The sequence below is a fragment of the Hakea prostrata genome, chromosome 3, assembly GCF_041222555.1.
Source record: "Hakea prostrata isolate BN-2017 chromosome 3, UWA_Hpros_2, whole genome shotgun sequence".
Taxonomy (NCBI): domain Eukaryota; kingdom Viridiplantae; phylum Streptophyta; class Magnoliopsida; order Proteales; family Proteaceae; genus Hakea; species Hakea prostrata.
In genome coordinates this window covers 38444963-38463800 of record NC_142602.1, presented here as the reverse complement: position 1 = coordinate 38463800, position 18838 = coordinate 38444963, and the positions used below count along the sequence as shown (strand labels likewise).

The window sequence follows — 18838 nt, the reverse complement described above, 5'->3', positions numbered from 1 at the left end:
ATAAAGGCCAAAATGAGAAAGAAATGTCTATTCATTAAATAGAGGGTAAATTTGTACAAAAAGATAACTCCCTAAGCCTTTTCTTCATTGTTGCCCGAGGGACCCGGGTCGGGAGGACTTTTCTCGGGATCATGAGAAGAGCCTTCCTCAAGAATGGCATTGGCTGAGTCCTCTACAGCAGCAACTTGAGACTCGGCTTGTGATTTCTCCTCTGGAAGTTCCGGCTCGTCAGCCAGGTATGCCTCATATTGAGGGTTAGCTGGAAAAGGATCATCTTCTTCCCGAGCCCGGTCGGGAGATCCATACCAACTTTCCCGAAGACCTCTTTGTGGCACACCTCACGAAAGGGAGCAAAGTGTCGAAGGCGGGGATTGATCCGAGGATTCGCTCCCAAACGTAGTTCTGCCCCAAGCGATAAGCTTGAAGGTTGTAGATACCTAGCAGCTTGGAGAAAGGTACGATGTTCAGGTATTTCCGAACACACTCCTTCCGAAGCTCTGGCTTTATATGCTCGGGCTTGCTAGGGATCGCCAACTTCAGATGTTCTTCGAGCTCCCTACTTTTGAATTCAAGCCAATGTGGCAACTGCTTTTTGCTTCTTGGCCTCGCGCTCGGCAGCAGCGGCACGAATCTTCGACGCTTCGAGGGCCTCCTTGAGGGAGATCACTTCTTCCTCATGCTTTTTCTGCAGCTCCACGGCAGCTGCAATCAGCTGGTCTATTTCAGAATTGGCTTTCGCCAAATTCTCTTAACAGGTTTGTAGCAAGGAGCTGGTGCCACCAACCCGGCTCAATGCTTCCATGTGTTGATAAAAGCTCAAAATAGCATTCCTGGGAAGGCGGAAAATATCAGAAGAAGTCATAAGAAATTATGAAAAAATAACTAAGCAAGAAGACCGGTACCTTGTAGATTGACTAACAAGGGAGGTGTCATCCAGGGCTTCAAATTCCTGGAGATCAGAAGGAGCAAGACTGAGGAAGCTCCATTCTGCATCTTTCTCGGGATCCCGAGTCACCCTGTCGGTCAACTTCAGGGTCCACTGGGGGGTGAAGACCTCCTCACCATCCGTTGAAGCTTTGGATTTTTTATTGGAGGGAGCATCAATTGTGTCATGCCTCCTCTTGGTTCGGGTGGAGGAAGAGACATTAGACCTCTCCACCATCGGTTTCTTCCCTTTACCCGAAGCATCAGCCACGGGCCTGATATTCCTGATACCCCTATAAGAGGGGTCGGGAGAGGGAATAGAAGCCTCTTGATCTACGGTCAAGGCTCTGGGCGATCGTTGCTCGGCTATCACAATGGCCCTAGCGGCCTTCACCCGCAGGCTTTCAGGGTTCATTCTTGGAGGCACTGCAAAGAAGAAGGACAAGAGTCAGAATTAAAAACATATCACTTCAGTCAAATTAAAGGATGGTGGTTAGAAGCTCACAATGAGCCAAGCCCCAGTATTGAAGGATGGAGTTATACTCCACTTCAAGTCCGTGTATCTCTTGATACCATGGAATGGATTTGATCTTCTTGACGGCCGCCTCGTCTTCTCTGGATAAGGGAAGGCCTCGATTATTCTCGGAAGAAGAAGTACACCTCCTCCAGGTGGTTGGGAAGTTAAGATTTGATGGAGGCGCTCGACAGAAAAAGTATCGTTCACGCCATTTTTTGTGGTTAGAAGGGCAAGTTCCTTTGACAAGGATGCTGCCCCTCCAATCAAGTTCAGCCTTATTGCGTTTGGACAGAAAAACCCATCCGGGAAGATGGGAGATAGAAAGAACATGAAAATGTACAAAGAGAGAAAGAGATGGCGTAATGCCAAGTTCAAAACACAAACCCAAGAAGCCGACGATAAGACACCAGCTATTGGGGAGGAGCATTCCGGGACAAATGTTCCAATGATTCAGAACTGCGGAGAACAAAGGATTAAAAAAGGGAAAGCGAACCCCGCTTTCCAGTGCATCTATATACAGAGAAAATTCACCCGAAAGGGATGAATCAACCCTCTCATCAAGGTGGGGAGCCCTAACCTGATATGAGGAAGGAAAATCAAAATCTTGGACAGCTGAAAGAAGGGTTTCCTCATTGTAAATGGAGGGAACAGAGCCAGGTCCACCATCGGACCCGGAAGTTTGAGGCAGCCTAGAAGACTCGACAATCTTGGAAGATCCAAACTCAAGAAGGACAGGAGAAGTTTCGGTTTTTCTTTCTAAACCTTTTTGAGAAACTTCAACGAACTCGTGCCAGAGGACAGTTAGGGTTTTGTTATCACTATCCGACTGTTCGGGGAGCAGGAGAAGCAAAAGCCTCACTTCTATTACCAACACTGGTACCGGAGAAGCCCTATCGTCCGCCATTACTTGTTTCAAGTAAACTACAAAAAGAAAAAGACCAAGAAACTTACCGATTCAAGTGAGGCGGAAGCTTGAGAGCAAGAAGGCGCGAAGCAGACAACAAAGGTTCAAATTCCAGACAGGAAGAATGAAACCTACGAAGACAACGAACCGCTTTTAAAACTCCCGCACGAGTGTTCGGGAATCTGAACGATCGAGATTGATTCAAAATCAGCGATCAAGATTGAAAGACGTTTTGAAAGTTTGAACTCACGAATCCGAAATAGGCATTCAGAAACCATCGCTTGGATGACGTGAGCCACGACAGATCAAGCGCAAGGAGATATGTGGCCTTACACTCACAACGCTCGAGGAAAAGTGACCACCGCATTAAATGTGATATGACATTTAATGAAGCATGCAGAGATTATCACCTGACGACGAACCCAGTTAAAAACCAAGCCCTCGGGATCGACCGAACGCTTGGTCTGGGGGGCTCGTGATACGGAGAGATTATGATCAGACCGGGTTCATACCTGGTCCGACCCTCGACCCCGGTCGAGACGGAGAGATCCAACTCTCTCCCGAGCGAACCGGATCCGGAAGATGGCTTGCTGAAGAAGAAAGCTTAATCGGCTGCAAGCGCGCCCTAATCCTACTTATGGATTAGGGTAATCACCCTAATAATGGCAGACTCGAATTGACGGCTGCGGATAATCATCATCGAAGGGATAATCATCACATAACCTAAAGGTTATCTCAGGAGTCCTCTACTAGTCCAAACTAGTAGAAGTCTATTGCTCAACGGATCTAACTGTAAAGATCCAACGACTACCCGAAGAAGGCTCAAGTGCATCCAACGAAGGAGATTCGAAGGTACACTCTATATAAACCTCACTACCATACAAGGTGAGGGGATGGAAAAGAATACTATCGGAGACTCAGGTTTAGATACATACTGATAGACCTAAACTATCAGCGATTTGCTATCTAGATCACCTTTCCCAGTTCTTCATTCCTTAGCTCTGCGCTTCTAGCAGAGCCGTTTGTGATTAAGTTCATCAACTGACTTAGCCTTTGGAGGTGGACTCCTGACCCCAGCGGTCGGGCCACATCTTACGCTTTCGTTTTGCAGGACATCACGAGGAGATCTAAGGGCTGAGCAGATTTTGGACGCATCAAAGCTCTAATTTGAATACTAACCAGTCTTAAGAAATATGCATTCCATCTTCCCAAGCCTGTGGTATTGGAACCTTTCCTCCTCTCAGATTCCACCACAATTGCCTCTGTAGTGTCCACTTCATCTTCCAGGGATCCGGACTCCAATCAGTATTGTCCACCTGGATGGACCATAGCATATGAGTGCTTGATCTTTTGGATTCGGGTTCTTCATCATAGTTTTGGCTTGGGATCTAGTAGGCTTATTATAATAGTTTCGTAATAAAACTTTATTGAGTGTTTCTTTCTTTCTTCAAAGTTGCAAGTATGTGTACGTGTACGTATAGAGCATGAATTGCGCGACTTGTTTCTTGTGTACGTGTGCTAGTGTGTGTTCTCCAACAGGAGGAATATATTTTAGATTTGAATGATCTGGGCTGGAAATCTTTGGCCAATGTGTTTTAACAGTTTAAGAATAGAAACCTTTTGTCATCTGGTTGATGTCATTTCAAAGGACTGTGATTGAAAGATGCAAGACTAATTCCTGTTAGTTCGAAAAGGATCTTGGATAATATGAAATTTTGCCTGCGTCGCCTGGCTGGTGGATATTGGACTGGTGGAATCTGAATTTCTCTACACTCGTTTGCCCCTCATTGTCAGTGTCTCCTACTTTTGCAGGGTGTTATTGCTATCATTGTTTGATCATTGTCATTCAATTCAACCCCCACTTGGTGTCATTTACTCATTTGAGCCTCCCTACTATCTTGCAACCTTGGGCAGGAAAGAAACTACAGCTAGGATATCATGAAGATGTGAAATCTTTTCTTACCTTAAAATTTATGATAATTTCATTTATCCCCCCCCCCCCCCACCCCACCCTAAAAAGAAAAGCCCAAAATAAAATAAATATAAATAAATAAATAAAAGAATATAAAGAGATGAAGGAAAAAAAAAGCAGGGAAAACCTGGTATAATGAGTCATTATGATGTTACACCACCAGAGATCTACATGATGAACTGGAAATGATGTGGTTGGAAATTCATTCATGGAGCTTTTAGTTGGAAAATTAAGAAGATTTTGGGGGCCATTAGTACAAATTGATTGTGTAGCTAGATTGCCACGAATTTTATTTATTGGAATGTTTTCCAAAGAATTCATAATATTTCATCACCGAATAACAGATAGAAAAAGAAAAAATCCATCTTACTTAGCTAATGTAGAAAAAGAGGTCAAGTAAAGCACAAAGAGACACCACACCCCAAACCTCTTTCTCTTTTCTCCCCACAAAATATATACTTAGGGGGGAAATAGGCAAAAGCAAAAACCAGCATGAAATACTGAAAGAGGGTCAAGCTACTCTCCATTCCCTATACCAACTGCGTATCAGAAGAGTTCAACCCTAGTAGGCTATATGTATCATGTCTGTGTCAAATGAGGAGCTATACAACTCATGTAAATCAAGTAACATAATTTAGGACAATTAACAAGATGAAAGGCTCGAAAGAAGTGCAAAATTTTATTAGAAATCACACACACACACACACACAAAAAGGAATAGGGGGAAATGAAGCAGATATCCTAACCCAAAGAAAGTCTCAACAAAAATTTGAATGAGTTTAACTTGCCTTAAACTATTGAATGACCTTCCTAAGAATGGAGATTGCTTGCTAGTAGCCCTGAACCTGATTCTTAATCTAGTGTTAGTCTAGACTTCTAGATAGGTGGGAGAATTTGCCAGATGTAATATAGACTCTGTGCTCTGCAGAAGAAAATGAAATGAATTAAAACAAGGATGCATAGCATGTTAGGGAAGTTTCCATCAGATGTAGGAATGTTGAGAAAAAATATGACAAGCTCAATCCACTACAGAAAGGGAAACTTTCATGCCATAAATTCTAGGACTCTAACTGTATGCATATGCATAGTCCTGATCCTCAGATTCTATTTCTTTTATATTCTCAACTATCTCATGAACACTTCTTGTTATGTGATTAGTGTGTGTCTCAATATCTTTCATGACCATCTGTAGTTGTTCTCGACATTCTGCCAATTTTTGATTTGCACGGTGAAGCTCGGTGGTCAGTTCCCTAATTTTCTTGTCCTTCTCATCCTACAAACAAGAGAAAACATGCAAAATTTATCAATGTCATTAATGAATGGTTTTATGCAGTTAATTTAGAACTAAATGTTGCAAAATATAGTTTAGAAGTTAAAAATATTTGCATAAATAGAGACCAAGGAGAGGACTAAAAGTTCATTATGAGGAAAAAGTAAGACACAATGAATGACCAAGAATGGCAGCAATGAACAAGGGGGCAAATGAAAGACAGAAAATAAGAAAATCATAAAGACCAACTATTCCATGAACAATTTTTTTTTAATATACTTTTAAAGCAGATAGATATAACAGTTCAACTTAGAACTAGCCACCTAGAAAATTTCCGGGGGGGGGGGGGGGGGGGAGAAACCCAGCTAGTAGGAAAAATATAAAAAGAAAAACTCAACATTGGAGTAGACAATCCTGAATTCATCAAATACTTACAAATGCCATGCACAAACCTACCAACGAAATATTTAGAGGAAAAAGAAAAGAAGCCCACGTGATAGGCCAGAACACTGATTTTTTGGAAAGTTGCAAACATAAATTCATCAAAGGTGCCAACATGGAGGGTCATCACAATACATTATTAACATTAAAATATAGAACCTGCATAATACTTTTATCAAAAAACAACGAAATCAGCTTTATACCAACTTAATAGGGTTAACCATGTGGGTGACAGCTCCACAAACATTAGAAAATAACAAACAAAATCTGGGTCTAAACTCAAGAGATGACAGATGGCAAAAGAATGTATAAGGAAAAAGGCAAAGTCCAGTAAGTTGAATGAGTCTCATCCAAATGGGTCTGCTATATAGATCATTGCCTTCCAATAGGCTCTATCTAGAGTCATAGATGGAGATCCAAAAGTAAACAATTCATGATTACTTGTTAAGGCTTCCCATATTTTATTAATATATTCAACTTTCAACTATCAGTTATGGGAGGATGGCGTGTAATGCAATTGCACTTTCGCGACTGGACTGGCATGAACAATCTGGTAAACTAGACTGAGACAAACCAGGTCCAGACATAGATTCTGACTAAACTGTGATTAATTAGTAGGGTTATCTTCTAATTTGCATCATATTTTTATACAAAATGTATGAACTCAAGTTGTTACACCCAGCAAGGAAAAACTAATGTTTTTGGGTTATGTTTCTATTCCAGAAATAGCATTATCTATTTCTGGACAAAAGAAGGCATTTGGTAACATATGTTAGTTCTTATTTGTAGGCCAAAAAAGAAACAGAAATGTGCAGTAGTTTCAGGAACAGAGAAAATCCAAATTAAAGCGGTGGTGGTGGAGCTAGTTGTGGCTGTGACGGGCAGTAATGGATTTGGTGGCGATGGCAGAGATGGCAGCTGTGCTGATGCCTGATGGCGGTAGCACTTGCTACGTAGCAGGGGGGCAGAGGTTGGCCAAATTTGTTTTGGAGATGGTTTTTATTTGAACATGAAATTACTGCTTTGCTTATTGAACCAACAATATGCTCATTTAAGAGAAACACCCTTTACTTCCCCTTTTTGTTTATGGAACAGAGAAAATCCAAAAAAAAAAAAAATTCTTATTCTTTTATTTTAATCAGCAACTTTGTGTTAAGGGCATTCCAAATATCGACTCTCGGGTAGTAACTTTGATGGTTGGGTTTTCATTTGAACTTCGTAATTAGAATTATGAGCATGTGTAATTGTTGAGAAAGTCGATTGCGGTAGAATGGCTTATCGATCAATGATCTCAAGCCCTTTATTCATAATTAAGTGGAAAGTACACTATTACAAGGAATATAATTTTACATGAATACAAACTCTAATTGAACTCGTAGTAGAATCCAACACTCCTCCTCAAGTTGAGGCATAGATATTAGTCATGCCCAACTTGCCTACAATAGGAGGGAAATCTCTTTCTTTCAAACCCTTAGTGAAAACATCTGCTACTTGGTCTCCAGATCTTACAAAAGGCATGCAGATAAGCCCTTGTTCAATGTGCTTAGTTCGATCATGTTGCATCGGATTATTAGCAATATTAATAGCAGCCTTGTTGTCACAATATAACATTATAGGGTTTGGAACTTGGACTCCAATATCTTGCAGCAAGCCTTTCAACCATAGTAGCTCACAAACTCCACGAACCATAGCTCTATATTCAGCTTCACTATTAGATAAAGCTACCACATTCTGTTTCTTACTTCTCCAAGTAACTAGATTACCTCCAACAAAGGTACAGTAACCTGAAATTGACTTCCTATCTGGAGATCCAGCCCAGTTTGCATCAGTGTATGCTTCTACTTTTAGATTATCAGTGGGTGACAAAAGTATTCATTTTCCAGGAGTTCCCTTCAAACACTGTAGTATTCTAGTATAAATTGGCTCACTATCCCTACAACATAAGCGATGTCTGGCCTAGTGTGGGACAAGTAAATAAGTTTCCCTACCAGCCTTTGGTATCTTCCTTTGTTCACTGGTTCTCCATCTTTTTCTTTAAGTTTAGCTCTAGCTTCATTAGGGGTATCAACTACTTTACACCCCAACATTCCCATTTATGATAATAAATCTAGGACATACTTTCTTTAGGATAGGAATATACCTTTCTTTGATCGAGCCACCTCAATCCCAAAGAAATATTGTAACTTCCCTAGATCTTTAATTTCAAACTATCTGCCAAGAAAGTCCTACAACTTTTGAATTTCTTCACCATCATTCCCAGTGATAACAATATCGTTTACATAAACAATGAGAAGTGTGATGTTAGTACCTAACTTCTTGACAAATAGTGTATGATCAGCATTGCGTTGCTTGTACCCAATAGAAGTCATTGCCTTCAGGATGCATCCAAACCAGCATCTAGGAGACTGTTTTAACCCATAAATTGATCTCTTCAACCGACAAACTTTCCCTGCAATATTGTCATCGGAGAAACCATGTGGGATTTCCATATAGACTTTTTCCGCTAACTCCCCATGCAAGAAGGCATTCTTTACGTCTAGTTGGGCAAGTTCTAGTCTTTGTTCATAGCTACAAACAACAGAACTCTGACAATGTTTATTTTCGCAACAAAGGCAAAAGTCTCCTGATAACAATCCCATAGGTCTGGGTAAACCCCTTTGCAACTAGCCTAGCTTTCAACTTGTTGACTGATCCATCCATATTTTATTTAACCACAAGTACCCATTTGCAACCCACTGATTTTTCTCTTGGAGGAAGTGTAACCAACTCCCAAGTGTCATTTTTCTTCATTGCCTGTATTTACTCTACCATAGTTGCCTTCCATCTCTTATCAGCATAGGCTTCCCGCCAGCTTTTAGGAACAGATACAGATGACAGAGAGGATATAAAAGCACGGTAGGAGTCAGACAAAAAGTTATAAGAAACATATTTAGCTATGGGATGTTGAGTACAAGATCTGACTCATTTTCTCACAACAATAGGAAGATCAGAAGAAGATACCTCAAGGGGAACAGTAGAATCTGATTCTAGAGGAGGAGATTGAGGTGGTAACGTGTCACCTTTCTCCACTTGCTTTAGCCCGGTTGTAATTCTTTCTCTGATAAGTCTACATCTCCTTATTCTGGTCAATCTGGTTTTGAAAGACCTTAACAGTGTGCCTCACAGGAGTGGTCTCCTCCTAGCTAGGTTCTTCACATGGTTCAGAAAATGAAGGGGGAGGATTAGAGTCCTCGGGTATACTGACCGAAGTCTCCCCCTGGTCAGGAAACTCTTCATGAATTCTTAAGTTGTGTTGGTGTGCAATAGGAAAATCTAGAGTTGGAAAGAACACCTCTCTCCTCTAGGACTCTCCCCCTAGAGAGGTGTATAGTAAGGGCAAGACTCATTAAAAATTACATTTATGGATACAATGGTTTTCCTGGAAGGAGGATGATAACATTTGTACCCTTTCTAGGTAATAGAATACCCCAAAAATATGCAGCATAGGCCGCAGGGAGCCAGCTTACTCTGGTGGGTTGTGATTCTGGCATAACACACACATCCAAAAACCTTTTGGGGAATAATAAAAGAAGAGGTTCCCTAAAAAAATCTCATTAGGACATTTAAAACCAAGTATCCTACTAGGCATCCTATTCATAAGGTAAGAAGAAGCAGTGAGCATAGCATCACTCCAATATTGGTTAGGTACATTCATAGCAATCATAATGGAACGGGCTATCTTTAAAAGATGCCGATTCTTCCTTTCGACAACCCCATTTTGGGCAGCCGTATCAATACAACTGGTCTAGTGTATTATGCCAGAGTCATAGAGATATCTTTGAAATTCACCATCAATATACTCTGTGCCATTGTCACTGTGAAGGATCTTCACAGTGGCATTGAACTGAGTTTTAATCATATTATGAAAATCACGAAAACATCGGAAAACCTCATTTTTTTGTTTTAAAAGATAAATCCATGTAGAACAAGAGTGACAATCAATAAAAGTAACAAAGTACCTATGGCCAGTAATAGGCACACGTCGGCAAGGACCCCAAAGAGCATAAAAGGAATAGATTTTCTATTATAAAGAGAAGGTAAATAAGTAGAACGAGTCTACTTCGCAAAAATGCAAGCTTCACAAAAAAAAATTATCCTCATTACAAGAAGAAACCAAATCACGAAATATTTTCTTAAAAGTTCCTAGAGGGAGGTGACCTTGCCTACGGTGCCACTGATGAAGGTCTGATATTGCCGAATGGACCGGATTAGAAGATGTAGTCAGCGCAGAAGCAGATCCTCCAATCGGCTCGAGCAAATAAAGTCCATTATCTAGTTTACCATGTCCAGTCTCCTTCCCCGTGACCAGATCCTGGAAGACACAGCATAGTTGTCACGGCGACGAGGCGATGCAAGGCGGTTTAGGCTAATTGAGGCGATGAGTCGATGAGGCGCCCTCCGAGGCGCTTTTGAGGTGGTTGAGGCGTTTTAAGTGAAATTTTTAGTGTACATCTCATTCACTCTAAATCTATCATATCTTATATAATAAAAAAAACTAATATCAGACTACCTCAAGTCATCCAACATACTACAAACCACACATAATAGGTCCTAAATAAAAAGTCGCAAGAAAAAAGGAAGAGAAGAAGTTGCTTGTCACTGACCACTGCTTGCCGGAGTGTCGCTGCGGGAATGGAAGAGAAGAAGAGAGGAAGAGAGAAAGAGATTAGGTATTAGAGTGAGAGTGAGAGTGTGAGACTTGAGTCAAGAACTTAATCTCTTTCAATTTTGTTTGTTTTTATTTTTATTTTAACATTTGATCACATGTAGCGTCATTATACATATGCATATAGGTTCAAACAATAGATACTTTACAATCGGAATCTAATTAGTATTTCAATATATGTCTTTGATTATGCATCTTTCTTGTGATTTAAAAAAGAAGGAAAAAAGGCGGACGCCTTATTGCCTAAAAATAAGGCGACGCCAATTTGAGGCACTCCGAAGGAGCCCAGACGCCGAGGCGACAATTAAGCGACGCCTAGGCGACGCCTTGACAACTATGAGACACAGTAAGGTGGGGAAAAAGTCACTTCACAATTCAAATCATGTGTAAGACTACTAATAGAGAGCAAGTTAGTAGAGAAAGAGGGAACATGTAAAATTTAGACAAAGAAAGTGATGGCGAATGCTGAATGGTCCCTTTTTCCAGCAATGGAAGAATAGGAGTCATCAGCAATTCGAACTTTATCCTTTCAGAAGTTGGAGAATATTGTAAGAAAAAAAAGGATAAACTGTCATATAATCTGTAGCTCCCGTATCAATGATCCAAGGAGTGAAAACTAAAGAAACTTGAAAGCCTATAAAAGTTTTACCTGAAGTAGCAAGCTATGAGTTGGTATGGGTAGTAGAGGAAGGAGTGGTAGAGGCTATACCGGCAGTAAAAGACTGCAGAATACGTCGCAGAGTAGCTAACTCCTCCTATGAAAAACCAACGTCTGCAGAGGGTGTGGAGGCAATTGTCTCAGAAAAATTAGCCTTCGGTTTTCCCTTTCTTTGTGCTCTTTTTTGCTCAAAATCAACAGGCTTCCCATGCAGTTTCTAACAATTGGCCTTGGTATGATATGGTTTGTGACAATGCTTACACTTGACAATCTCCTTAGCAATCATATTTAATGCGAACAAATTGTAAGGCTTAATTCTCCATAATAGGAGTATGAAGCATGGCTAATCGACGACTTTCCTCACACTTAACAAGAGCATAAGACTGTTCTAGTGTAGGAAAGGGAAAATGACTTAATACATGCACTCTGATCTGATCTGATCATACTCCACATTCAAACCTGCCAAGAAGTCATATACCCGAATCTTATCAATGTGCTTCCTACAAGTAGTCACATCATCTGGGTTAGTGGGGCGATAATCCCCATAATGATCCTACTTCTGCCAAAGAGATCGCAACGCGGCATAATATTAAGCCACAGTCAGTTCCTTTTGGGTAGTCTCATGAAGCTTCTTTAGTAACTCATAAACCTGTGCATCATTCCCCAACTGTCCATATGTTTCAGTAGTAGCCTTCCAGATTTGGGCTACAATATCAAGTAATAAATATCCATGGGCAATATTTGGAATCATGGAATTTAAAAGAAATGACATAATAAAAGAGTCATTCGAGATCCATTTATCCTGTAAAACACCTATAAATAATAGGTTTGATAGTGGTGCCTGTAATGTGTCCAACAAGGCCTCTTCCAGCAATAGTCAGGTAAGCAGAGCGAGGCCATATCAAATAATTTGTTCCATCAAATCTTACCGAAAGAGGATGAAGAGTAAGGTAATGTTCGAAGCCAGTGGGAGAAGTAGTACCATCAGTGGTTGCCATGTTGAAAGAATTGTCTACAGTTCTTCAGTCTTCACCCCTTCAAAGTAACTGAAATGTCGCAAAATGCAATAGCCAAACCATCCAAACAAATGATAGAATTCAAAAAATGCTTATAAAGAATACCTTTTTTTTTTTCTTTTTTTTTTCCTTCTTGACTTTTTTTTCTTATCTTTTCTTTCTCTCTTCTTTTTATTTGTTATTATTTTTTTTTGTTTTGGAAATTACAAATAAGTCCCTAGAAAAGCAAAAATTACAAATAAGTCCCTAAAAACTGAAATTACAAATAGGTCCATGAAACTATGCAAATTTACAAATAGGTCCCTATAACATGCACATTTGCACATAGGTCCCTGAAACTATTTGAATTTACAAATAAGAACCTGAAAAAATCTGAATTTACCAAAGAAGTCCCTGAAACATCGTATTCTGTTTCTTTCTGCTTTTTTGGGCTAATAGACACGTAGTAAGGCAGGAAAACAAAACCTAAATATGGTTTGAAGAGATTTAGGTGAAATAGGCTTAATTCAAGGGTTGAAATAAGAGATTTAGACGAAAGAATCAGATGAAACTCATTGTTTGAGATGAAAAATAGATGGCGGTATTCTGTTTGGCTTCTCTTGAAGCAGCAGAAAGCAGCGGAGCAGCGGCAAGTGGTTCTCTTCCTCTCTCTCTCCTCTTCTTCTTTCCATCTGTTTTTGTTGTTCTTGCAGATTTCTGTCCAAAACTGAAGAGCGATAGGTGCAGAAAATTTCAGAGAATTGAGATTACTGCGATGGTTGCAAAATTATGGTTGCAGAAGAGCGAGAAAATCTGCGATAGGTTTTGGGGGGAAAAAAAATCTGGGATGGGTTTTACGGTTGCAAAAGAAAGAGAAAATCTGCGATGGGTATGAAGAAAAAAATAGAAGAAGATCCTAATCGAATTTAGACTCTGATGCCATGTTGAGAAAGTTGATTGTGGTAGAATGGCTTATCAATCAATGATCTCAAACCCTCTATTTATAATTAAGTGGGAAGTACACTATTACAAGAAATAGAATTTTACATGAATATAAACTCTAATTGAACTCCTAGTAGAATCCAACAATAATGTATTAAACTTTTTTGAAGTTTGAACTTTAAGCACTAATATATAGTTACATGATGTGAATAATATGCCATTTCAAGATTTCACTTCAGTGAAGTAGTTTCGCTCTTGGAGTCCAAAATTGAACTCAATTTATGCTATTTTTTCCCTCATAAATCCAAGGTCAACGGTGTGTTTAGAAGCGCTGAAATAGGTAGTACAAGTTTCAGCCCCAAACGACCCCTAATACCCCTCAAGTTATGGCAAATAATTCCATTAACTCAGCAAGATCTCACTGAGATCTCAAGCCAACTCTCTTTTTTTAGTTGGCGAATGGGCCTCGAGATCGAGATCTTGAACCATGGATTGGTCTTAATGAGCTCCAATAACTAGATATTTTGGGACAAAAAAGTGGTTTTATAGAAGACCAAAACAATCTGAATATTTTCTATCCTTGAGAAATCCCATGATCGACTCTAACAGCTAGTTGTTGCTTGCATAAAGGCTTTGAGTCATTTGAATTGTATACCAAAAACATACAAGAAAACATCATCTTGTAGAAGGGATTGATAGCTTATGAGCATGGTACAAATTTTGGTCAAACCCACCAAAATTTTGGTTGAAGTTGGTTTTAGAAGAAAATGAGACAAAACCTAGGCGGAGTTGAAAAAGTACCGGGTTTCCACCAAAACGGTCGAAACATGTCTAAACTTGTGAGATTTGCAGGTTTCACTTTGAGTTTGATCACCAAACAATTTTTTGGCTGGATTTTGTGATTTTAACCTCTATTTCACGCTAAATCAATAACTCATTTGTCAAAACTTATGGGAAAATGTTGGAAATTTGTCAAAACTTGTCCAAACTTAGGGGAAAAAGTTCACTCAATGAGATATCTACATTACGTGGATGATTCCACCTATAGAAACGCAGTGTCTCAGTTCATGGATAACTTCATGGGCAAAATGTCATGGACAACTTTCATTCAATAATTGAAGTACGACTACAGATAGGGGATAGATCCACCGATTCCAGGCAAGCACTCAATATGGAACTGAAGTCTGCGACATTGTAGGTGTTAGTTGGTCATTGTATTTTGTTGACTTGTTTTATATGTAATCATTCTATCGAACAATTCATGTATGCTAATTATTCTATGTATGTATGCAGTGCACTTTGTACTCCTCGGAACCAGTCATTTGTTGGTATACTTGAATGATAACTTTTTGATGGTTTTTTTTGGGCAAACCACTAGCTCCATTGTGTTCATTATGCTCTAAATAGGTAGGAGGCAAGAAATTAGATGGAATGGAGACCATAAAAGCCCTAAAATCTAGGGTCCAGACCTTGCTCGAAAAGTACCAGGTTTTGACAGAAATTTCAGTCGAAACCTAGAAATTTTGGTTTTCGGCCAAGATGAGACCAGCCTTGAAACCGAAACTGCGATCCTTGCTTATGAGTATCATTGAGCTTGAGCCGGTGCAACTACAGGGCTATACAAAATCATTTTAGTAAATAGCTTATGGATATCTTTTACAGCTATTGAGATTCTTGTAAAAGTGTTCTATGACTAAAGAAATCCTTGAGTTGTGTTATCTAAATAAGAGAAATTATTGGCATGTGTGGTCCAAGTAACAGAAATCCTTGGTTATGTGGGTTGGGAAGTTAACCCTCAATTTGCATGATCCTAGTACTCAATCCAAAAGACCATGATTGAGAGGTGTAAGCCTTGATTCCTACTCTTTGAAAAGGCCCACAGCCTATGTGGCTTGGCAGTGAATGTGGAATTGGTGTGCCTAAATCACTCTAAAATTAATTGCCTCATATCTTTTCTTTTTCCTTTTTTGGGTATAATTGCCTCATATCTTTTCTATCCCATGCTCTTGCATTACTATTTTAACTATTTGCTACATTTTGCAAGAAAGCATTGTTGCCAAATTCACACTCCCCTGGTGGGTATTGTTATTTGATCCTACAATAGTATTTTTCTAATGGTTCAACCATTCAAGGAAAAAATGGAAACACCCATCAAAAGCCTAACTTTGATTTTCCTCTTCCATCCTCATTTCTTTGTTCTAGATTAAATTTAAGCACAGTATTCCATCCACAAGTGTGAACGATCTGTCAGAAAAATATTCATATTCTTGAAGACAGGTTGAGCAACTTGTAAGAGAAGTTAGAGTAAGAACTTGTCACCATCGTTCAAGAACTTGTTGAGAAAAACTCAAGAATCTCAACTATATCGAGACAAGATGAAATACAAGACACCAAATATTGACCAAGATTTCAAGTATTTCAAGAATCTCAATAAAATTTAAGAGAGATCTTGAATACTTTGAGAATTTCAGCCTCCTATTAAGCAGTTACATGCTCATAGTATTGTGTTGGATTAAGGAAGTAATATTTGCGACTTACAAATCATCCATTATACTTGGGTTGCATGTCTACATGATAAGCATTGTGGACACTTATATGCATCTTGTGGTTTGTATCAGAAACTTTGAGTCTTAAAACTATTTCTTAAGTAATTATGTCTCTAATCCTTTTATATCTATTGCATAATTACGTCACTAACACTCAAACAAGGTGTAGAATAGAGAATTTCACATTTCAATGTTTACAACCTAGTATGCAAAATCAACTCACCAAATTAGGTACCTTTATATTGATTTTTTTCTCTCCAATTTGAATATTTAAATAAGTCTACTAAGCCTAAACAAGCTTTTCTAAAGTTTCAGCGCCAACTTTGGACATTTCCCGCTGCAAAAACACCTTTTGAAAGCGGAGAAAATGCACAAACTCACTAAGATCTCAAGAAATTCAACCTAGTCAAGATGGCCGTTCAGATGAGTTTTTGAACTTTGCTTCTCACAAATAGAATTAACTACAATAATAATCATTGTCCAGCATAGAAAGACTTTGGGTCCACAAACTATTCAAAAAAATTGTCAAAAGTAAAAATTGACACAAAAGAATGTACACAACTCAAGCATTACGAGGAAAGTTATGCAAACATTAGAAAAAGGTTTTGGAGTTTAATGTAGGCAATAAAGTTTTCTTAAAGTGGCACTGAAGAAAATAGTCATGGGGTTTGGAGAAAAAAATGCAAGCCCTAGGTATATGAAACATTTTAAGGTATTAGAAAGTGTTGAATGGATGTAATGCAGAGTGGAGGATAGTGGAGAAAGAGAAGAATGTGGTGGAATGTCGTTATCTGTCTCTACAAAACACATCAATATATAGATACCATTAAAACAAGAAAGAGAAATTACATCCTTGCACCCATATACCAATAGAAGATAACTAAGGAGGTAAAAACCAAATAAGAAGGAACATGTTACAGTGCCTCAAATACCTTATGAGTTCTAACATCACTCCCCTTCAAGCTGGAGAACAGCTGCCATACATTCCAATCTTGCACAGAAGAATATTGTAACTGATGAGGAATTAGACCCTTGGGGAAGCTGCCAGATAACTAACCACCAGTCCTTGCAAAGGCAATGCATATTGAGCTGATATCGATCTTCTCTTTGATGAAGTCCCTATCCACCACAATATGCTTTATTCTTTGCAGGGTTATAGGCTATACTGATGGCAGCTTTGTTGTCACAATAAGGTCTCAAAGATGATTCAATATCAAAGCCCAACACTTGAACCAGCCTCTTCAACCATAAGAGTTCAAGTATGAGTATATGACTACATTATTGTTGCTTCTCTTTTTCTTTGGGGGGGTGGGTGGAGGGGTGGGGTTTTGGAAGGTGGTGAATAAAATATAATTACCAGACCCCGAACAAGGGAGAAGAGTGAAGAAAAAAGGAGGGAGGAGAAATAATTCAAGAGAGCAGAACAGAGCACATGGAGATGATTCCAGACTCCCGAGAAGGGGTTCTTTTTTTTGGGGGGGGAACGGGGGGAATGATTCAAGAGAGGGAAATATGGGGGTGGGGATCATGGCAATATAACAGCTAGTTGAGTGCAACCTTATCGACAATTCCTAAAGAATCTTGCTTTTCTAGTGAGGAATCTGTAACTAACATTGGAAGTCAGTCGCTTTTCTAGTGAGGAATCTGTAACTAACATTGGAAGTCAGCAAATACACTGAAACATATATAAGAATTTTAATAATAGGAATTCCTACCACAGTGACAGGAGGACAACTAAATTAATGGGAAAGGTTTAGAAATAATAGACAGCAATTTAAGCATTAGAGTAGACAAACTGATCAGGAGTAATTTAAGAAAGTTCGATAAATCAACATTACTTGCTGATTGAAGTGGCTGCAAACAATGGTTGGTGAATTAGCAAAATAAATAACAGAGAATATTAACATATATGGAAGGGATTTTCTGCTGTGAGAAGAAGAAGAGAGAGAGAGAGAGAGAGAGAGAGAGAGAGAAAGAGAACAGTAGCAGGGGCTGCCCAAATAGAAAAGAAAAGACAAGAGAAAGGCAGCAGGAACTGCTGGAGAAGAATGGAAGGGGATAGGGGATCTGTTTCACACAGAGAAGAGACAGAGGGAAGGAAAGGAAAGATTTCCGAGAGAGTTCCTTGTGCAAAGAGTCTGTATATTTTTTCTAATTTTGTTCCAATCTGATTCATCGTGGTCACATTCTTCTTATTCAAAATTCAAAAATACAAGAAACACCCCAAATCTCTTTTATAGTCAATTCATTGAGCAAGCGAGGACATCATGACAGAATGAAGTGGGCTTAGCTCTGACAGAAGGAAGCCTGGTCTACTAATAGAAAGCAATCTGCAGAAGATTTGAAGCATTCTCCTTTACGGAAAGGAAAGATTTCCGAGAGAGTTCCTTGTGCAAAGAGTCTTTATATTTTTTTTCTAATTTTGTTCCAATCTGATTCATTGTGGTCACATTCTTCTTATTCAAAATTCAAAAAGACAAGAAACACCCTAAATACTAATATTCTAACACTAGGGTCAAAACTGAACCAGAAAAGTACACTTAAGTGAAATAACCTGTGGGCTGATTATAACCCATGGATTGAACCAAAGCCCATTTCACATTAACTAACCCAAATAAGAACCTAGTGAACCAAATAAAACCCAACAAATGACAAAATAATCAAAATAGAAGATGCATAACCAATGAAAGACAATTAAACTACTCGTTGAACTAATGGATCCTACCAACCAAATAGCGTCTACGCTCATCGTCCATCCATAAAGGTGCTGCAGTGAGTTGACTTCTACGCCGTTGCCGTTGATAAACTCAGAACTGTTGTTCCATAGGAATAATGTCCTCATTAACTCTTGCAAACTTGAAAGAGTTGACTTCCAGCAAACAAATGCTCTAGTAGTTCTCAAACATATATGGGTCAAGCTACTGTATTTCCTCAATAGTGACCCAAGTGCTGTCAATCTTGAGG

The 18838-nt window shown here is 39.2% G+C and overlaps 1 protein-coding gene across 1 annotated transcript in view; it reads right to left on the bottom strand.

The window, feature by feature from the left end:
• Positions 1-4433: 4433 nt before the first annotated feature.
• The window catches only part of LOC149022199 (protein FAR-RED ELONGATED HYPOCOTYL 3-like), a 29916-nt gene continuing 15511 nt past the window's right edge, over positions 4434-18838 (bottom strand). The window contains exon 3 of the mRNA XM_089150370.1: positions 4434-5590. Within this exon, the coding sequence (XP_089006496.1) occupies positions 5384-5590 (207 nt within the window). The 3' untranslated portion in view covers positions 4434-5383. The remainder of the gene's footprint in view (positions 5591-18838) is intronic.